Below are 22,945 nucleotides of genomic sequence, written 5' to 3' on the forward strand. Positions count from 1 at the left end.
GACCTCCTGTTTTTAAGGTCACCCTGTATATTTAAGCCTCTCTCTGTCCATGTAATCCAGTTGCCTCTGAAGATGTCTTGAATAAAGACGAAAGCTATGGTACTCCGTTGTTTCCATTTTCCCGTGTGATTTTATCAAGATTTATCTTATCCACGTATTGTGATTTATATTACATATATATATATATATATATATATATATATATATATATATATATATATATATATATATATATATATATATATATATATATATATATATATTCCAACACTCAGAAGACCATGCCCTATGGTTTCTGGCTTGTCCAATAGATGGCGGCAGTGTCGGGATCCGAAAGACACTCTAGGGGTAGTTTAGGCTCCTTGTAACATTCCTCGTGATAAACATTGTGATTGTCGAGGTCGACCTTGAGCTTCAAAGTTACTTTGAACTTTGCTCCAGCAGCAGTTCCTGCCATATCTTCAGTACTTATCGTGATGTCTCATTGTCACGGCTGTGTGTGTCTGTACTAACGTAAGAAACATGAGTGAAGAAATAAACGCAGACACACTGCAAGAGATTCTTATTTCTGCCAAAGAAGATTTGCAGAAGGTATTGGACGAAGCTCGTCAGAAGTTCGAAGGTAAGAAATTAAGAGCTTAACTAGTAAGGTTTGTCTACTAATAATTAGTGAAGGAAGAAGACATCTTTTTAGTTACTCGGTAACCCACCTTCGAGGTCATGGTTTGCACTTACCGATTGTCAAAATATTACGGTAATACTCGAGTGGTTAATCCTCACCATTCACTTAACTTGAGGAAATTTCTCCATAGAAGATAAACGCTAAGTAAATTTTTACTTTCAGACAACATGGGAATATTAGGAATTATTTTGGTAAAGGTGGAGGAGACGGTTAGCACCAGAAGGACTTTATTGAATTGCAGGCATTCAAAACACACACACACACACAAAAAAAAATCGGTAAAACATAATTTCAACCTAACCGGTAAAAATCGTTTGGTATTATTGCAGTTTCAGCCAATACACGGCCGACTGTTTTAACAATCCCCAACCTTTTGATCTCCCAATTTGGAACATTTCTAACTCCATTTCAACCAGAGGCAAAGAATAATAACTTTCGAAATGAATTTTAAAGTTTTTCCATACTTTTACAACAGTATGGCCGTATGTTACTTATGCGTGTGTTCTTTCGTCTGACCCTCAGCCTGTCCCTGGCCCCTTGACTTCTAATTAGGGTATTGTACTGATTTGGGGGTAAGGTTAGGTTTGGTTTGGTTAGTTTAAATTAGGTTAGGTTTTGTAGCCTTGGGGGGGGGAATACACGGCTGACTGTTCTAACCATCCCAACCTTTAGATCTCCTTATTTGGAGGATTTCTAACCCCATTTCAACCAGGGGACAAAGAATAATAATTTCAAATGAATTTTAAAAGTTTTTCCATACATTGGGGAAGGGATAACTCTAAAACAGATACTTCCCCCACGGAAATAAAGGTCACATTCGATTAAATCACACCAAAATACACAGGATGAACTAATTTATAAACTAATAGGGTATATTGGCTGAAACTATAATTTTCCAATTGGTCACAGCACTGCTTCTCAAATGTAACCTAACCTAATGCAGCGTAGTAACCTACGAATGAATGCACTGGATCTCTCTGGACGTGGTAACTTAAAATCCTAAATTCACCGGATAACTGAAATGATAATATAGTACGTAATACCAGAAGTGGTGTTATTTTACTTTCGGACATAGTGCCCCCGAAAGTTATAAACTACTGAAACATTTAGATTTTAAGTAGTTTTCAGTCTTCGTCTGTGAGGAGATGTTATCTGTGCATCACACAGGCTCTATGTTGACTGACATCATCCTGTCGTGACCAATGAGATATCGATATCATTATGCAAATTTTTTTTCGAATAATCACATTTGATTTTTCTCAAAGGAAGCAGCCTGGGTATGATTTAAAGTTCATTGACCAGTTTCAGAATGGCCGTGGTAGAGGTTGGTTGTCTTTTGTGTTCCTACGATTATTTTAAGATTATTTCCGAGTTTTACAAGAAAGACGTTTATTCTATCCAATTCTTACGTATCCCTGTTCCTTCCGATTCTAATTAAGGTATTGTACTTTCAGACATGGCGCGCCCCAAAGTATTTAACTTCCGAAACATTTCGGTTAGTTTAAGCTAGGCCTACCGGGGGTTTTCCCTGGCTAAGGGTCAGGTTAGGCCAGCTGGGGGTCCGGGAGCAGAGCCCCCGGCTAGGAGTTAGGTTAGGTTTTGTTAGGTCAGATGACTCGTTTTCGTTTTCTCCCCCATCCAAAAACCCCGATTTCCCTGGCACTCCTCCATTATTGTTGGGGGGAGGGGGGCAAAAACTAGCAATTTCCACCCAAAATGAAGGTCAGATTCGATTAAAACACACCAAAATACACCGGAAAAACATATTGGTCAACCCCTAGGGACTCATGTCCAAAAATAAAAATTTACCCCAAAACTACCTAACTTCCTAGTCAGCCCCCCCCCCCCTCTTCCCCACCATAATAAAGAGAAAGTATTTATTTTGATATCTGGTATCAATGAAAGCAACTTTGTTGAAGTGTCTTGATGTTAATTTACATTTTTAGTGGACACGAGAGTACGCTCGGTCAGAGCATGCGGCGATACACCGGATTTGTTATTTTTTTTTTAATAATTAATTTCTTCATGTACAAAACATGTAGAGACATCATTTTAGTGTCATATGATTAGTTTTTGTGTTTTACCCCCACAATTTCCCTCATCCTTTATGCTCTGCCCACTACAGGTAATTTATGACTGTAGATAGAAATATATTTATACAGTTGACCCATTTTCAATGAAAAACAGCTAATGGTAATTATCCAAATGTAATTACTTAACACTTTCATTTTCTGTACTGTATTCACTTATGAATCATCCCAACCTATTTTCATTACACAGATTAGGTGAAATGTGTGGTAATGGGGGTAATGGTGATCAGCTGATGAACTGTCCAGGCATCAACAAACTGGTGCATAAGCACAGGCTCATGTCTCCTAAATTCCTTTCTTTATATATCATTGTATTCTCCTTCTATTCATAGTTCAGTAATAATGTCATGGCATATAAACTGAGAAGTCCGATAGCGTCGGTGGGAATCAGCTGATGCAAGCCACAGTGATGTCAGAGAATGTGTCTCTTGAACTTCCACCGTCCACCAGCATATCACATGAAGTCGCTTTAAATCTAGATACTAAAAACCATTCGATGTGACTTTTGCCAAGTGCTGATAGGGTTAAATGCTTGTTGGTTTAGGTAAAATTTCGGATGGAATTACATTTGAGCATTCATTAACTATGTCTTACCTATGTTTAGTAACCAGAACAATGAGATAATGCTTTCCAATTTTAATAGAATATTGTACAGTATTATGAAGGGTATGATTTGTCATCAGATTCATGAGTTTCAGTGTTTCTCAGTAAAAGTAGGTGCCTGCAGCCCATGTTATTTGTACTCATTATAGGAGTTAAAGAGGGTGTTCATTAAGGTGGGAACAATATCAGTCAAGCTCATCACTGCCTCACTTGTGTACAATGCTCTTACACCTTTCCCATGTGTGCTTCTTTATAGTAAGCCTAATTAGCTGAAATACACTATTGATACCCAGTCAGTAGGATTACACATAACTACAATGTTATAGTTGGAAGATATTCAGCTTTAATGAGAAACCGAAAACATGAGGTGAGCACTAGTGTATAAATTGAAATTTGTCAAAATTGTTAGTTGATTATGACAACAGCTACAGACACTTTAAAAGGGTTTTGTCTAGAGGAGAGAAGTGTGATTGAGGGGTCAGAAGTGCAGTTTGGTATGTATCAAGAGGTGGATTCAATAGGAAAGAATTTTTGCATAAAGTAATGTCAACATAGTTATTTCAAAGCTAGAAATACCACAAAAAGGTTTTTCTCTGAAGAAGTACTGTGCAGTACTGTACACTATCCTCAGGCCTACCCCCTTTTTTCAATTTTCTCCCACAAGTCAATCACATCCCATCATTACTGTACCTGTTCTTAATTGAGGCCAGAAGTACAGAATACTATACAGTGGTCCCTCGGTTAACGAGCACAATCCGTTCTAGAAGGTTGCTCGTTAACCGAAAAATTTGTTAACCGAAACCATTGTTTCAATGGGTTTCTGGGTAATTGGTTCCAGCTCACCGAAAATTGCCTAAATTCAACAAAAAAAGGTAGAAAAGTACACTTACTTTAAGGTGTGTATGTAGAAGGCTCCTGGATGATGATGGGAATTAGAATGGGGGTGGAGGAGAAGGGAGAAGAGAAGGCATTGGGGTGGAAGAGAAGTCACCCCATGGTGCCATTTCACCCATAATATTTTAGTTCTCTTGGTGTAATTCAAGATTATTTTCTTTAAATCAACACTGCACTGCATTATATATTGTCAATATGTAAAATAAATTTCAAAATGACCAATAATTTGCTTGGAAACACAGAAAAAAGCGTTTAGTTGAAGTCTCAAGCAAGATGTTAACTCCACTGAAAAGACAGAGACTGGCATCTGTTTGGTGTGTTGCCAGGCTGGATGGCGCACATAAAACTAGTTTCCTTACCTTCAATTATCTTCAATCATTGTTAAAATTACTAAAAAAATTTAGTATTAAACTTTTAAAATTATTGAATAGTATAAACTTCTTGATATTTACTAAATTGGTAAGGAATATAAGCCCTAGAACCGATTACTGTATTGGCGGACTAATACTACAGCTGGTGGACCACCAAATGCAAGCGAAAACATGTTGAGGTCTGCTCGTAAGAAACTCGTTAATCGAGGGATTGCTCGTTAACCGAAGTTAAGAATCTTATGGAAGGTAACTCGTTAACCGAAATCTCGTTGACCGAGGGACCACTGTACAGTATATGATAGTGTAAGAGAAAAAATTCCTGCCAGTAGTGTTAAAGAATAAAATGCATGGTTCCCTGGAATGTGGATTCAAATTATTGTAAAGTGAGGAGTACTGTACTTGGAAAGTAAGATGATTCTTTTGTATAAAAAAAAAAATCTTTTAGCTAAAATGGTATACAGGTATCAAAATACTATGCTCTGACCAGAATAGCCATTCTGCTATCAATAATAGGGTGTGTGGATATCTGTTATGCATAAAGTCCAGTTATGTTTTATTCATGAAGAGCCCTGTTTGGAAAGGGACACCAATGTCCCAAATGTGGAAGCTTGTAAGTTGGCTACCAGATTTTGATCTAGTTGGTACAAGATGCTTCCAGCCTTCCTTGTGGATTTATAACTTAAGAAATTTGGTCATTCCTTTCACAATGACCAACAAAAACTTGAGCATAGCTTCAACAAGTTCTTCAACAAATGCCGAGAAGAAGAGAAAGTGGAAGGTGCTTAGTATAGAACAAAAAGTAGACATCATGATATGATGGATTCAACATAGTATGCCCAGAGTGAAGACTTGAAGTAGGCTTATTATTGCATGGTCGTATGTGAGCAATATCAACAACAAAATGATCTGTTCAGCTTCTAATCTTGTTTGAATAATGTATGAAAACCAGAAGAAATACGGCTGCACTTTTTTTTTTCTGTATACAGAGTACTGTTGTTATTTTTACCAGGGGACCTTTGTGACATTTATTCGTTTATTATCCACACATCTCCAGGTCTTGAGATTTTTTAATTTGTTATTGCTGACTGTCGAATCTTTATTTTTTCAAGAATATTCAGTAAATACTAAAGTATTTTTCATTTATGACTTGACATAAGTTGAGAAATAACTGTGGAAGGAAATTCTTGGCTCTATGCCATATTCTAAGATGGCTTTTTAAGAAACTGAGCGGATGGTAAACAGCTATTAGAAACTCCTTTAAAATGCTCTCAATTTTTCAAAAGCTTTCAGGAAGTAGTATTTCAGCATTTAGGAAACTCTATGATGAAAAGGCTTTCAACTTAAAAAAAAACCATTTGGCATGTTTCGAACAAAAAATACACCACAGTACGTGGATTTAATAGAATATTGTTACCTATCAGTAGATACTGTACCTACTTTTACCGGTGCATACATTAGTTGTAAAAATTATATTTTAATTTTTTTCCTGAAAACATATTTTATGACTGAGCAAATGAGGAACAATTAGGGATTCACATGTCCGGCTAAGAAATATTCAGAGGTTGGCTAGATGTATCGTAATGGCTGTGGCTCCCATTGCATGTGACTTGTCAGGCAAGTGAGAAATGGGTTACACTGTAGCTGCACAGGTTCACGAATTTTTAGCTTCCAGTTTTGAGTGTTAACTACTTCTTACACTGGGGTGCTCTTGAGGAGTTGACTTGCCAGATCTGTTTTAGTTCTGTTGTTCTCAGGTCCAAACCTAGTGGCTTTGGTGGACTTGATAAATAAACTGTTCCTTGCTTGGTCTTAAAATGGATAAATTGTTAATTTTTGTAGATTTTAGTACAGTACAGTACAGTACAGTTGCAAAGCAGATTTTTTTAAACCACATATCTATTAATAAGCACTGAACTATAAAGGTTACAACAAAGTAACAAAGAACAGACCAACTGTCCCAAAGGCTGATAAGCCGATAAGCGGTGCTTTGATAAATAAAGATAAAAATTGTTGAGTGTTATTAACTTTGAAGTCATCATAAGTGGAATGTTAGGTGAGTAATGAATAAAGTGTTGGGAATGATTTGTGTGTGTGTAATGCTGCTTTGTTGGAAATGCCTTACCTGGTTTTACACACTGCTTACAAAAGTTGTAATAGCCTGTTTGTACTAAGAGATACTCTTTTTTCAGATAGTATTTCAGTGTTATTTTTCTCTGCTTTTCAGATAGTGATGACAATACCAGCCTTTAGGTTTTTTGTGGAGTAGTGTTTCTTGGACTTCTCTAAACTCTACTAATCTTAATGTTACGAGCTATTGCAGTTGGTATCCCCATTGGTCTTACCTTTGTGGATTGCTTTGGTTATGTTGCCAAGGTTGAAGGTATATCCATGCAACCAGCCTTGAACCCTGAAAATAATGGCAAGAGTGATTTTGTTTTTCTGAATCGCTGGAGTTCCAGATCTTTTCATTACAGTCGTGGTGACATGGTGTCTCTTATATCCCCTAAGGATCCCAGCCAGAAAATCATTAAACGCATAATTGCCCTTGAAGGAGATTTAATTCGGACTATTGGATACAAAACCAGATACATACGTATTCCAGAGGGGCATTGTTGGGTAGAGGGTGATCATACTGGCCATTCTTTAGACTCAAACTTCTTTGGACCAGTAGCAATAGGACTTATAACAGCCAAAGCCTCTCAGATTGTCTGGCCTCCAAGACGGTGGCAGTGGTTGGAGAGTGAATTGCCTGATGAAAGAATACCACTAAATTTAAGGGATGTCTCTGGAAGGAGTTTTGATTCTAGTGAAGTAATTGATTTGGTAGACATAGAAGATTGAAACATAGTTGAGATATATTTTTACTTTTATTAATTCTTTAGAAAAGGAAAATGAGAGTTGTTTCATTTGTAAACCATTTAGAGCTTGAATTTGAGGGGAATATTAATAAGAATGCGATATGCCTTGGTGATGTGGACAATGATGGACAAAATGAACTTATCGTTGGGAATGAAAATGGTGTTCTTGCAGTCTTTAAAGGAGAGAGTTCTCGTCCAGTTCGTGTAGGAACAGATCTTGGGATGGTGACAGCTATAGCAGTTGGGGATGTATTTAACACAGGACTTAATGTGTTGGTAGTGGTCACTGGCTGTGGTTATTGTTACATATATGACTTTGAGGATGATCACCTTGGAGAATCAACAGAAAAGAAAGTGCTGCAACCAGTTCATGCTCAGCGTATCCCTTCCAATGTAAAAGTAATGTTAATTGGTGATGTAAATGGTGATGGGTTTTCAGAGATGGTTGTTGCTCTCACAGATCGTGTTGTTCGTACATACAGGTGGGTAAATTCAGGTGATGTTGTCGGGGGGAAGCCTTATGGTAAATTGATTGGTCTTAATAAATGGGAACTAGGTGATCAAATTGGAAGCATCACATTTAATAAGTGTAAAGATGGAAGTCCATCACTTCTAGTAGCACAGCCTGGTGGTACTTACTTTACTCTGAAAGTACAACCTGCTGGCCAGGATAGTGAATTAGATCCATTTGATGAGCAGTCATCTGAATTGCTGACCAAAATGTCCCTCGATTATGAGCCACTGGCATCAGCCAGACTCCGTAATCCCAACATTCACACAGAGATTTGTGGCAATATCAGGTTGGGCAAAGTTAGACCCAGTTCTTATAGTAGTGAAGGGGATGCTAATGAAAGTGTAAAGGGTGATGCCCTTCAGTCAAACAGTGAAGGAGCTGAAGCAGCTACTTATAAAATGCCTAAAAACTTAGAGCCCAGGCAAGTTCGGTCTAGCACAGACACTGACGAAGAGTCTTATGATGTGTGTCTGAACCCAAGGCCATCTGTTGGAGCAGGTTGTGAGTCTATTGAAGGAGGGGCTGGTTTGGCATCTGCCTATGCATTGGCTACTTTGGATGGTACTTTGATACTGGTTTATGATGGAAAAATTCAGTGGAACTTGCAAGTCGACCATCAACTTTTTGCTGTCTGTGCACTAGATGTTACTGATAATGGCAAGGATGAAGTTGTAGCCTGTGCCTGGGATGGAAACACCTACATTGTCTGCCAGAACACTGATTGTGTTCGTTTCACCTTCCATGAACCTGTTAGTGCATTCACAGCAGGTTTATACGGTCTTCGAGGAAAACAGGTATGCACTACTCTACTTACGTTTTGTAATTGTATAGATTTATAGAAATTGATCAATGTGATATACTTTATCATCAGCCTTATGTTAATGTGTATCATTTGTCTGTGAAAGTTCTCCAGAAAGACTAATAACTGTGCTCTTCCCATTTATAACACTGCACCATGCTGTTGTGCTGTGAATCTACTCTTCCTTTTGATTATATGGTACTGCTTGTAATTATTACTTCACATTATATCTTACACAGTTTATGATAGCTACTATCGGTATGCTGTAAAAGTGAAATTGGCTTTCATTAAATGGTATACTCGTAAGTACAGTACCGGTATTCTAAAGCATTGGAACTGTTCATTTTTGCTCTTTATGTAATGGCTTGTATTTTGAGCTTGTCATATACAAATTATCTCAATCACTCATTTTACATACTGGTACCTGGGCTCAATTCTTTTATTTTATTTGTAGAAATTTCTACTTTGACGGTTTTGACTTACTCAAAGGCAAGAGACTCTTCTTACAAAATATTTTGCTTCAAGCATCTGTCTCACCAAATCGAATAGAAGGCAGAGTGTAGGTTTTAAAAGTGATTGCCATTTTTCATAATGTTTTAAATACTAAATGAAGAAAGGTTACAAGTGTTGTCAGTTCTCTACCCCCCCTCCCTTGTTCTCTACCCCCCTCCCTTGTTCTCTACCCCCCTCCCTTGTTCTCTACCCCCTTGTTCTCTACCCTCCTTGTTCTCTACCCCTCCCTTGTAGTAGAAGTTTGATGAAAGAGAGCATTTTGATTTAAATGAATTAAGTGAAAATATCCATTGAGTAATATAAACAAGTAAACATAAATGAATATGAACCTGACCGATGTAAAGTAAAAAAGTCTATTGTGTTATGTAGTGATGCAGTGAGTCATGAGTAATAACCCAAGTCTCATACATTTCCTCTAGTGAATCAGTTATCGCATGTTATCCCTATTCTACAGTTTATTATTCACTTCTGTCTCCTCACTCTCTAGGCCTACTCTCCTCCTAGCTCTTGACACCCCTTCTCCTTAACCGCAACCACCTTCGTACACCTTCCTTCCTTCAGTTCCCGTCTCTGCCCACACCTCCGCCCTCACTCACTCACTCCTCCACCTCTGCTCTTCCTTAATCTATAAAACAAAGAAATAAGAAAGAATTCAAAGAGGAAAAGGAATTGGATATTTATAAATAAGTCCTATTCATTACATTGCAAAGAACATACATAGATTACTAGAAAAAATGAATCGTCACTCGCTTATAGATTTGTTGGGGCTAGACTCCTTCATGTGCTATCTTACTAGTCATTTAACTTGATTTAAGCCTCACTAGCATCTTGATTTCAAACTCTAGGGTGCTTTCTGTACTCTAGGGTGCTTTCTTTATTCATCTCCAAATTAATAGAGGTATATTTTCCTCTTCAAGACCAGACATTTGCATCATTGGAAGATGATGAAATTCACAGAGTGCTTATAAATACAAACACAGTTGGATGTTGAGTTTGGAAACTGAGTGACTCATAAGTAAAATTCAGTACTCTCCACATTATATTAAAATTCAAGAGAGAATTCTGTATGTACTGTAATTGAAACTCAAGATGAAATGAAAATGTTTAGATTGGGATTTATCATCCCTTGATCACAGCTGAAACATTTTCTGGTAGCTACAGCTAAAAGTGACAATGGCTTAATGTCCATAACTTGGTGAGAGACCCATAAGCCACACAGACCTTGGTGGCATGCCACAAACTGATGTTTTAGATGCCTTGACATGTTGAGATATAAGGAGTTCCCTAATTAGTTTTCTGTGAAATGTGAACCATGATATTGAAGGTCATGCTTTAGTTGAGACTTATTGTATTCATTTTAAGGTGCTTTATAGAACAACACATGACTGTGTGGCTATTGGAAACACAGAAGTTGAATATTTTTTATTACAGATGAACCCTGTACACCCTAGGGGTGCTATCAATAGTCTGTATTGACCTATAACTTCCTCCACCACCTTCCTAACTTCGATAAGATAGAAAGTTGTAGATCACTTATTGATGACTCTTGTTGTAAATTGAGAAAGGAAGTATGAAATCCCAATTTATGACCAAGAGAAAGCTAGTGAACTCTCTCTTGCTTGTGTAGAATTACAAATTTTGTAGGAACTGAAAGGTGAGGAGAATGATAATTTTATGACCGTAGATTCTTTGAATCGTGTTACTCACCTGGTCTATGAGACAACTAGTGGATAATTTGAGGTCAATCTTTGACTTGATTTGACTGGATATGAAGGTTTCCAGCAGCAAAAACATTATTTACTTGGATAATATATCTTACCTTCAAGTCATGTCAAGGCTGTCTGGTGATTCCTTAGTCTCTGCCAAGGAATGATTTCGTGGTATGGATCTCGCACATTGCTTGTTTTTTGTTTTGTTTTTTTCCCTGTCTAAAATGTGATATCGGTATCATACTTCAGTCCTTTTCTGTGCGTGCAAGCACTCTTGTTGGGTTGCAGGGGTAGCTGGAATCATTTATTTCAGTTCAGTAAAGAGTAAGCAAAAAATAAAAGCATATTCTGTACAAGTAAAACTTTTTAGGCTCATCATAACTTATTTTGTATTTTTTCAGGTACCATGTCTAGTGTATGCTACTTTCAACAACCATATTTACCTTTATCATGACATCACCTTGGCCCCTGTGGTCACTACAACAATTACAGAAATTTTAAAGAAGGAACACAAGTACCAGCAGCTGTTAGAGACGATTGGTGCTAGTGCCAATGATACAGCAAAGCTCAGAGAACTAAATCATTTCTTATTGTATGGAAAACTTGAGTAATAAGTATTACTATGTTACCTAAAGGATTTGTTTGTGCCATAACTATTATATAAAGGATGCAAGTATTAGCTTTGATTGTATGGTATAAACTTTTACTTAGATTGCAAAAGCAGTGAAAAGGGCAAATATCAAGAAGTTATAATTGAGTAAAGTACAAAACCTATACTTTGTATGAACTTTTTTAAGAGCTGCAGATATTATTTCATTGATATGTCTTGATGAATAAATTAAGTCCTATAAGCGTGTTCATTTATGTAAGAGAAATGTTTCTGTTATTTGTCTGCCTCTGACAAGAATACTTCTCTGCTACCCTCAGTATCTATGTCTGTCGGAGTTGGTTTCTGTTACACTCTAGTTAGAATTTATGAAGACTGTGTTTGCTTCAGGGACCATGTTTGACAAGCACAGTGGGGGAAGTATAGAGGTGAAACTTGTTGTCAGAGATATTGTGGGAAATTTTCATCTTGTACTTTAAAACATGTTACAGTTCTTTTACAGTATCACTATATAAAGTTGGATACATTTAATCCTTGAGATTGTGATGAGCTATATTTCTTCATCAGTTCTTATACAGGTACCTATTTTGTACATAACTTTTCACTTTGTTTTAGGATATCACCATCTTATCAGTGGTGGTTTATTCTCCCAACAGGCTGAAACAGCTAGTCAAATTCCACTATGTTTGTTGTTACCCAATTCTAATCTTATAATATTTGTCTAGCTGTATCCTGTGAAGTAACTCGAGAAATTCATTATGACTCATTAAGTAAATATTGTATATACAGTAGTTTTGTCTAAGCTATTTAAGTAAAATAAATATAAAAATTTAAACTTTGTTTATATTTCCTAGGTACAGTCGACCCTCGTTAAAATGGACTAATAGGGGGGAAGGGTGTCCGTTTTAGCCGGGGTGTGGGCAGATGTAACCATGTAGTGAGGCTGGGTTGAGGTTGGTAAAATGGAGGAAGTACTGGATGTTCCTGGAGATGGGAAGGCAGCAACCCTCTCTCCTCCACTTGCCACTCATCATTGTTGACGTCACTTTCCTCTTGTTCAAATACGTAGTCCAGGTCACTATCATTATAATCACCTTCAACATCACGATCAGTACATGCCTCTGTCAATACCATGTTCATCTTCACCCCTACCAAATAATTCAGAGAATGTCTCATCCTGATTGAGTGACCGGTACATTCACGTGCCATGGCTATTGAAAGACTACTGTGTAGTCCTGCGACCTTTCTGGGGGAAGAAACAGGAGGGTGGAGCCCCCTGGGGGGGTCCTCAAGGCCAAGTGGCAGGAAACGTTTACATAAGATGCCAGACACCATTAGCCAACAGATTATGGTAACTAGACTCGGTTTTAAAGGTGCGGGAAAAGTATATTTGGAAAACGTTCTAGTACAGTACGTGAATGACCTGAGTTAGTAACATCGGTGATCACGTACTTGAACGTTAATGACCAGTTACCGGTTAAGAATGGAGGGGGGTTGCACCACCTATCCCTCTAGCTGAGGGATAAAAAAATTTTTGTCTACAATAATATACAGGCAGACCCTGATTTATGAGGCTTTGATTTACAAGAATTCAAAGTTACAAAAAAAATTCCTTCGCTTTGATTTACGAGCAAAAACCCTGGTGCTACAGACAAATTCTTCAGTATTTTCATAATTTTATCCTCAGTAATAATGAAAATTACAGTATATGTTAAATAAAGCACTTTATTTTACAAGCAGCATGCTTACATAATCAGTACAGGTATTGGTTTTCCTCAATCAATGAAGAGATAACATGATCATACCTGTATGAAGAAACAACAACAATTCAGTGCCATTTAGGTAAGAGATGAGTTTTCCTGATGTAAATGGAGATTATGAATTTTAATTGACTACCTGAGCATTTTTCTTTGGTGTATTGAATGTGCTTCTCTGTGTACAGTACTGGGCTTATATGGTATTTATACTGTACTTTGTTTCATACTGTATGATGTGAGTGCGTACCACCTTGGCATCAGTGTCTGTGCTTGTTTAAATCCGGGAAGGTGGCGCCAAGCTTACTTCTCGCATTTGGCAGGATTTTATTGTGCTTTCATAACCAAAATGACTGGTAAAGATAATTCAAGTGATTTGTGGTAATGGTAAACCTAAAAAAGCCACCCTCTAGCCACACAATGTCACCTTATGTGTCAATCACTTCAGTTTATCATAAGTACAGCACTTACCAGTAATTTGGATTATACTTTATAGACTTAATATTGATGTACAGGTATCCCCCACGTTATGGAATCCTTGGTTACAGACTTTTGAAATTATGACTAAAAATTTGGGATAGGGAAAATTCATCTTTACGGAATTTTGGTAAATTTTTAGCCCTTAGGCCCTGGTTGACGTTCCAGAACGTCCGACCAGCGCGCCCCGGGTGACGTTCCAGAACGTCCGCCTATTCCGCCAATATTAATTATTTTTGGAAAAAGTCGATTTTTTATCAATTTATCCCTGCGGGGGGTACTTCCAGCAGCACCCTAACCCAGGGCTTAAAGGTTAAATAAAAAAAAATGCAATTCTTAACCCAAGGGCAGCTGCAGCCCCACAACAACAACAATGGTTTTGGTCTGTTTGAATTCAGTCTCTAGCTTGTGTCCAGCTTTGCCTCTGTTCAGGACTGTATTAGGGGTACTGTACTGTACTGTGTTTTCTTATTCAAGATGAGTGGAAAGAGGCCATCAAGTGCAAGTGGTAGTAAAAGACCACAAAGTTAAATGTTGTTAAAGAAGATTTGATGAGGGGGGATATACTGAGTTACATCGCCAAAACATTGGGCCTTGCTACCTCCACTGTCGGAACAAATCCATGATAACAAAGACAAAATTAGGGCTAATGCTAAAGTTGTTACTCCATTAACAGCCTGTACACTGTATTTTCATCATAGTGATGTTATGATAAGTATGAAATGCTTACTGAGTGTGTGGATTGAGGACCAGACCAAGTGCAATGTGCCCATTAACACCATGGTAATTCAGGAAAAGGCTAAGAGTCTGAATGCAGATTTAGTTATGGAACAAGGTACTTGTTCTGATGAGAAACCCTTTAATGTCAGCAAAGGGTGGTTTGATTTTTTAATAAATGCCTAAACCTACATAACATTAAGATGGTAGGTGAAGCAACCAGTGCTGATACTGATGCTGCAAAGCGATACCCAACCGAACTAAAGGCAATCATTGAGGCTGATGGATTTACACCACAAGTGTATAACATTGATAAAACAGGCCTGCACTGGAAGTGCCTGCCTGTCAGGACATTTATTTCAACTGAGAAGATAGCTCCTGGTTTTAAGGCTTCCAAGGATTGTGTAATGCTTCTGTTAGGGGGTAATACTACAGGAAATTTTTAGTTAAATTCCATTCTTTCAAGGGCTACGCCAAATATAGGTTACCAGTGATATGGCGCTCCAATAGGAATGCATGGATGACTGCCAGCCTCTTTCAAGATTGGTTCACAAACTGGTTTCTCTTTAGTAGAAAGGTAAAGTAACCACAAAATATTTCCAACAAGGCCTTGTTATGGTTTGATAATGCTCCCATCTACCCTATTAACCTTAATGACCTTTCCAGTAATATTAGGGTTGAATACCCGCTCGAGTACACAACTTCCCTGCTACAGCCTGTGGATCAAGGTGTGATTACCACTGTTTACCAGCTTTAAGGCATACTATTTACATTGGACATTTAGACAACTTATAGCTGCAATTGAGGGCGAGGATCAACAATCAGTCTGGGATATCTGGAAGAAGTTTAACATCGTGAATGTTGTAGAAAACATTGCTGAGTCATGGGATGAGGTCAAATTTTCAACATTGACTGGTGTGTGGAAGAACATCTGGCCAGAATGTATCCACGATTTCCAAGGTTTTCCTCAGGTTGAGACCTTGAATGAGGTGCATCAGGAAGTTATAACTGGCAATGGTGCAGGGTTCAAGGATGTGGATCATGGTGGTGTGGTCGAGTTGTTGGAGTCACACAGAGAGGATCTGTCCAATGAGGAACCTGATGCTAATGGAACAGAAGTGAGCTGCTGGTGAGGAAGAAGAGGATACCTGTACAGAAGTTCCATCTACAGAATGTGAATTGGCAACAAAAGTTTTGACTAAAGCGATTAGTCAACTGGAAGATGTGATGCAAACCTTTGAGACTCACAATCCAGATTGTGAACACAGCCTCAAGTTTGCAAGAAGATTGGAGAATAAGAGCAATTTTAAGGAGCTGTACACTGAAAAATTGTGCTGTCAACGATAGATGATATTAGACAAGTTCTTTGCCCCAAAACCACAGCCAGCAGCAAAAGATGATGATGATGAGCCACAGGGAGAGGCAGTCATCCTCTATCTCCCTTCCAGTAACTCCAAATGCACCCACCTCAACTTAACTCAACACTCAATATCGTTTCTGGTAAGTAAAATTTGAGTGTTTTGTGCATTTATTATTATGCTACAACATGAATGACTCTTTGTATGTGGTTAAAACTGTAAATTTTTATACATATACAGTATGTGATTTTATTAAATTTTTAGGCCTCAAAAAATTTCCATAGGAACACATCTTGACTTATATACAGTCATCCCTTGGTTATCACGCCTAATTGGGACCGCGCCGAGTGCGTGATAACGAAAAACGCGATAACGAAAGTACAGAACCTATGGGATTTATTCTAATTGGTTCCAGTTACCCAAGACCCAACTCCAACTTTCTCATTTTACGACCATTTAGACCCACCAAAGATAGATATAATATATATATATATATATATATATATATATATATATATATATATATATATATATATATATATATATATATATATATATATATATATATATATATATATATATATATATATATATATATATATATATATATATATATATATATATATATATATATATATATACACAACGTTATGGTAAATATCAGAAACACACATAGGCATGGCTAGGTTTATTACAAAGTGATGAAAAGGGTACGCTCAATACTGTAGTCCACAAAACATGTAGCTATGCTTTCTTTATTTGAGTCCCCCATCATAGGAGTCCGTTTTCTCTCGCTTCAGGACGCCTGAGTCCTCCGTTTTCTCTCAATCTTAGAGTGCAACAAAGAATTCATTATTCCTTAGTAATAACACAGAATATGAAATTGCAACTGGGGTTGCAATTGTTGAGGCAACTAGATATGTCTGATTACAGCAAATGTGTTATTGTCAATTTTTAGGTGAAAGATTTTATCCTCAATAGATGTAGGTGAAGCAAGGGGGTAATATTACACCTGGAGGCAAGTGAGTGATAACCAAATTCTCGGCCTGAAAAATGCGCCATAATGGCAGGTGTGCAGATTTTGATGGAGGCGTGATAACGAAAAACCTGATAACCAAGTGCACTATAACCAAGGGATGACTGTACTGTAATGGGAGTCAATGGGAAAAATGGTTTTGCGTTACAGAAAGATTTTCAGGAACAGAACTCTTCTGTAACCCGGGGATGTTTGTAATTCAATATTATTATACTGTACTGTATTTATCAGACGCATTTACAGTACTATAATCATTGTTTATAAAAAAAATACCAAAAACATGTTCAGTATCATTTTATGTTTTTTCATAGAGAATGTATCACATATATAATATGAGTGAATAGGAATTTTTTTTCTATTTATGAAATTTTGATTTATGAGACTTTTTTTATGAACACAACCCTCTTGTAATTTGGGTTCTGCCTGTACATATATAATACATCATTTGCCTGGCTGTCAGGTTGTAGGTAATATACCTTCTGGAATTAGAGGGATAAATAGAAAATGAGATCGAATTACATTTATGTTGTGTTCTGGCTGCAACTCTTGAGTGCCTATAGTTTGTGTCGCCTATCATTTTGACCACTTTTTGACTCAAGTTTCGATGTGGATTTCCTAAGTTAGACGTAAAAAACCCAAACTAAATCTACAGTGTAGTACAGGTTGTACCTCTCTAGTCCGGCAACCTCGGGACCTGACCGGTGCCGGACCATGGAAATTCACTCTTTTCCTGGATAGATAGTGACTTGTGCATACACTTGGAGCACTAGCACCACTTTCACAGCTTCGTGGTCTCTTTGAAGATATATTGAAGGGTTAAATGTTGTACAGTAGGTTCTCAAATTTCGCGAGTTTTTAATTCGACGTTTTTTATTTGGACACAAAAAAAACACTGCACAATTTAAAATTTCGACGGCGAAAACTCGAATTTCGATGGGTTTGAGCGGCCCGCCAACGTTCATACATGCACAATTGTGTAAACAGCATCATTTCTCGATGTATAAAACATTCATTATTGTTTATTACTGAATGTCTGTTTGATTGAATTAATGTTTATGTGCGCAAAATGAACAATACAATTCATTAATAATACGTAGAATATTAAAACACACGAGGAGACGAGACGGTATTGTTTTCATTAATGTTTACAAAACCAGTGACTGATTGGTTCTACATATAAAACTGAAGAAAATAAGACCCTGGTTGTAGCTGTAGTAAAATTAATATGGTTGTTTTAAGTACTGTTATTTAATGTTAATAAATGGAACATTGGAAGTAGCTAACCATTAATGGTAAAGAAAAAAGTGAGATCACGTATGTAAGTGAGCACATGTGTAAACATATCGTCATTACTCTACATAAGGATATGAAAGCAACACTTATTTACTGTTCAGTATATTTTAATTAATGTTTCTGAATTTAAAACAAAAATTCTACCCATCAGTGGTGGTAAAGCTGAAAACATAAAGACAGCCAATATTGTTGTGTGTGTTTTCACTCGGATGACGAAGTTGACAAGCCTCAGGTTCAACTCTAGCTAAAGCTGTAGAACATAAGAACTTTTCTGTGTTGTTTTTAGTTTTTATTTAACTTTATCTGTGTTATTTTTGTTGGTTTATTAGGATGTTGCTTTATTACAGGTAGCAATTCGCCAAAAAAGTAGGGTAAAGAAGGCCAAATTTAGACAAACATCGAAAGTACCAGACTCAAATTAATTTTCTCCATGGGCAAACTAAAATCGTTCCGGACCTTGGGAGTTTCCGGACCACAGAATGCCGGACTAGAGAGGTACAACCTGTATTGGCTTTCACTAACACTGTCTGTGGTCTTGTTGTCTCTGATGATAAACCTATACTGTACCTTCCTTCTTGTGCTACAGAAAGAGAATATGTCCTGCCACTTTTCTCCCTAAATCCATTGCTGGAATAAGGAAAGGCCTGGCAGTCTGTCCATCAAGCACTATGATCAGTGTAACAGTGGGTGTTACATCAGGTTCTGTTGTTGCTCCCTCAAGTTTGCCACCCTTTGGACATAATAGTGGGAAAACACATGCTTCCTGACTAGATGAAATTCTCGATTGTGCTTGGGCTCATGTCTTCTGAAAAATTTGCTGCCCTTTGTGCATAAATGATTAAAAAAAAAAAAAATCTCAACCAAATTCGTGATAGCCTGTTTGAATTTTTTAAATTTGGCTGTATATTCATGATTCACTGTTCTCTCCAACAGAACTGGGCAGCCACTTTGTTGATCAAGGTATAGGAGTTTTGTGTCAAGGACTTGGAGTTTATGGCCATCTCTACAAAAGGTTCGTGAGAGAGAGACTAATAAAGGCAAATGTAATACTGTATAAATTATCTGGTGTAAGGGGAATTTTATAAAAGACTGCATGAAATAACCATCTCTTTGCATTTGCAATGTGAAGTATGGTACTTGTACATGCATGTAATTTATTTACCGTATCTGTAATTGAGCTTAAGAATTTAAGAGACTCTTTGGTTTTACATAGGGTAGGATAATTTCTTTTGAAACTGAATACAGTACAGATGATAAGAATTTTTTTAAATTGCTAATATACAGACATATTGTACTGTTGCAGAAGTGGACTCCAGGACAGAGAAGCCCTGGATATTGCTATTAGTAAGAGCCACAATGTTGTGAAGGAAGCTGCATTGGATTTATTGGAAATTGAGGTACAGTAATACACATTTTTTCTTGGAATAGTGTTTGAACAATTGTTGTCTATTTGAACACCTGATAGATTACCATATATAGATGAATATAGTTATGAGTTTTAATGATCAAATTTTTATGCAAAACTAAGGGGTTATGGTAATGTTTTTGAGGGGTTAAAATTCATGCATTTCCATGGGTACACCATGGTGAAGAATAGCTACCTGGTACAGTACATGCTCACAGTAAGCTAACTTTACCAGTCAGGTCCTCATAATTTTGGTTAGGTATACATAACTTTCTTTATTATTTGTTACTCAGTTACATGCACACACGAACTTACATACAGAATGTGCCCCCCCCCCCCAAAAAAAAAGGAAAAATAAATTGAAAAAATAATTATCGTAAGGTCAAAAACATAAAGGGAGGAGTGAGGAGGCCCCATTCCAAGGGAGTAGGCAGAGGCAGTGCTGGGCTGTGTTACAGAAAAAGTCCAAAAATCCGGATGCCAGAAATCCGGACCACCCGAGAATCCGGACTTTTCAAAAACTCACTATTTTTTTTTTTTTATTTAGCTGGCTTTTGTGTGTATGTGCGCATGCGTGAGCGCCACAGCTACAACAAGCGACCACGCGGTTGCCACTTTAAAACAAGCAATCAAACTGTGACAACGTATGTAATTTTGAGTCCTACTCTTTCTATTTACAGAGTACTGTACAAGCCCATAATAATAGCTCCTAAAGTAGATAAACTTCATTGTGTGAAGAGAAAGAACAGGTTGAAATTGAGTAACAAACTTGAAATAATTAAGAAACTAGAACGTGGTGTGAGCAATACTGTTCTAATGGAAACATACGACATTGGAAAGTCTACAATTTATGATATAAAAAAGGCAAAGAATAAAATTCTAGAATTCACAGCTTTTTCTTTAAAACTGCTCGTTTTGATAAATGAAGCCTGCTATATTTGCTAATGAATAAACTTTCAAAATATACCTGTTCATCTCTTCTTTATTCCTCCTTAAATTTGAATTTTAACAATACTGCCTGAGAATCTGGAAAATCCGAAAATCCGAATGGGAAGGGTCTACTGTTCTGTACAAAACTACTGGTGGAATTTGGATAAAAGTTACGACATTGGGTTTGGCATGAAAGTGAAGACGTTCTGCATACAGTGGCTTGACGTGAATGGGGGAGGTTGTTGAGTGTTACCGGGAGGTCAGTACTATGGGAACCAAATTTTACCAAGTAAAAACACACTACAGTACGTATTATAAAAAATGCATCTTTTCCTGCAAAAACACATTTTGTTTGGAATTGAAAGTCAAGGTTCCAAACTGTAGTATTTTGTAAAAAATAGAATTATAAAAAATGCCAAAAAGTTTCTTTGAAAACATTTATACAGGTATTGCAAGTATACTGTGTGTACCGTACAGTAGTGTCCGAAAATTGACGAATTATTTTATGTTCATACCACAACCAAAGCAAAATTACACCTTTCTGTTGACCTCACACCTTCATTCAGTATATTCAAGAGTACCTATTAGGAAAAATGGGTGGGCTCATTTATTTTTGATGGGGAAAGCAACTTTTACAGCTAAGGAAAAATTTTAATAAATAAACACATTATACTGGGCAATTTTTAATAATTATAAAAAATCTAAATTCTGTACCTTATTTTAAGGACTATTAAAAATATAATTCATAAAATTTCAACCTTGATAATCTTGTTCAAGAGTACCTTTGTGTGAAATTTGAACACTAAGTGAATACTAAATACTTTTTTCCTGTAAAGTGTAAGATGAAGTTTTCTCTTGGGAGGGGGGAGGTTCTTCTGGATTTTTTATTTTTTTATTTTATTTATTTTTTTTTTATCCTCTTCGCCACTGATCGGCTTGTTAGCCGCTTGGGCGATCGGTCACTTCTCTTTTCATTTATATTCTTCACCAAAAGATCGGCTTGCTAGCCGCCTGGGCGATCGGTCACGTCTCTGTCACGCACTGTTGGCAAATACTGGGCATGCACTGGCTCCTGAATGTACCTGAACCCTCTCCAGTGTTGGTCAAGTCTTGTCTTGAAAGAGCTCACACTCGGTGCCGTCACCACACTAAGCTATTTAAACATGTTGAATTGCAATTTTGAGACATTCAGGAAATTTGTCAGAATTTAAATTTTGTTCAAAACCTCTGTATACTCCCGGGCTTCACCCCTTTTTCCCTTGGACAACAGTACAGTACAGCTAGTGTGGTAGATACAGTGTCAGCAAGTACTCTGTATAAATTTGTGAAGGGAGTAATTATGTCATGCAATTAAGTTAATTTTTCAAATACTGCACTGTACAGTATATACTACTTTTGACCTTTTTTATTTTCATTACAGAAGTACTATTTTTATCTTTTGCTTAAAATTTTTAAAATTGAATATCATGAGCTGTTAGCATCTTCCAGTAAAGTTACTGGCACTAAAAGTTTCTTTTCAATATAACAGGATGACTGGAATGAATTCCTCAGCACAGTTGAAGCTAAAGAAGCTGGCAAATTGGAAGTTTCACCACCCCAAGTTGGTGACAAGATACCCACTGATCTTGTCCTTAACTGTGTCATAAGCAATAAATTTTCAAACACTAATGACGGCTCTACTGCCTCGCATGAGACCAGTGCTACTATGGATGCTGTCCCAAGTGGGAAGACATCAAGAACAATCAGCTTAGCAGATATTTTGGTGTCTACACCAAAAAATGTGACTCTACTCATTCTCAACAGACACTTCGCCTGACTCCCATGACGCACCCACATCACCCAGCTAGCAGAAAGACAGGTGAAATAATTACTTATACTGTACTGTTGACAAAGCTATATATCCCGACCATACTGTATTCCCAAACCAGTAAATAAAAGCCAAATGAAAGTTTAACGGAGTTGCCATTCACATATACTTCCTGGTTCATCATAGCAATGGAGATGCTACCTCCACTGATTCCCTAGCAACGCTTCCCCACACACACCTCGCCTCCTCCAACTGAGCCAGCTAACTCATGTGCAATGAAATGTATATTCCCTTTATACATTTGCCCTAAGGACAATTATTTCTTTTACTTTTTTCACAATATGTAAGTTGGATGGTGTGTGCATGGACCTGAGTAAAAGTAAATTTAGAAAGTTACGTATATCTACCTGAAAAAAAAGAGAAGAAAAACAACAACCATAACACCTCACAACTTGGCCCAGTAGCCTGGTGGTTACAGAGATGAGGCTAATCTGGCTACATTGCCACCAGCGATGTTAACAGATGCAA

General features: G+C 37.2%; 3 protein-coding genes across 4 annotated transcripts in view; all 3 read left to right on the plus strand.

The window, feature by feature from the left end:
- The first annotated feature begins 302 nt into the window (after nucleotides 1-302).
- LOC121864128 overlaps nucleotides 303-22,945 on the plus strand; it is a 31,677-nt gene continuing 9,034 nt past the window's right edge. Inside the window, exons 1-4 of one of the 2 annotated variants that reach the window (XM_042363051.1) lie at nucleotides 304-622; nucleotides 19,209-19,287; nucleotides 19,579-19,672; nucleotides 22,139-22,468. In XM_042363051.1, the coding sequence (XP_042218985.1) occupies nucleotides 523-622; nucleotides 19,209-19,287; nucleotides 19,579-19,672; nucleotides 22,139-22,426 (561 nt within the window). In that variant the 5' untranslated portion in view covers nucleotides 304-522 and the 3' untranslated portion in view covers nucleotides 22,427-22,468. Of the gene's footprint in view, nucleotides 623-19,208; nucleotides 19,288-19,578; nucleotides 19,673-22,138; nucleotides 22,469-22,945 lie in introns of both variants that reach the window. The other variant, XM_042363050.1, reaches the window with a different exon arrangement.
- On the plus strand, nucleotides 6,865-7,481 carry LOC121864129 (mitochondrial inner membrane protease subunit 2-like). The gene has a single exon (XM_042363053.1). The coding sequence runs from the start codon at nucleotides 6,942-6,944 to the stop codon at nucleotides 7,479-7,481; it is 540 nt and encodes a 179-aa protein (XP_042218987.1). The 5' UTR covers nucleotides 6,865-6,941.
- LOC121864127 (KICSTOR complex protein ITFG2-like) lies at nucleotides 7,532-12,475 on the plus strand. The gene is made up of 2 exons (XM_042363049.1): nucleotides 7,532-8,806; nucleotides 11,435-12,475. Exons 1-2 carry the CDS (start codon nucleotides 7,532-7,534, stop codon nucleotides 11,642-11,644), a joined length of 1,485 nt encoding a protein of 494 aa, XP_042218983.1. The 3' UTR covers nucleotides 11,645-12,475.

Source organism: Homarus americanus, unplaced genomic scaffold, assembly GCF_018991925.1.
Source record: "Homarus americanus isolate GMGI-L3 unplaced genomic scaffold, GMGI_Hamer_2.0 scaffold26351, whole genome shotgun sequence".
Classification (NCBI taxonomy): domain Eukaryota; kingdom Metazoa; phylum Arthropoda; class Malacostraca; order Decapoda; family Nephropidae; genus Homarus; species Homarus americanus.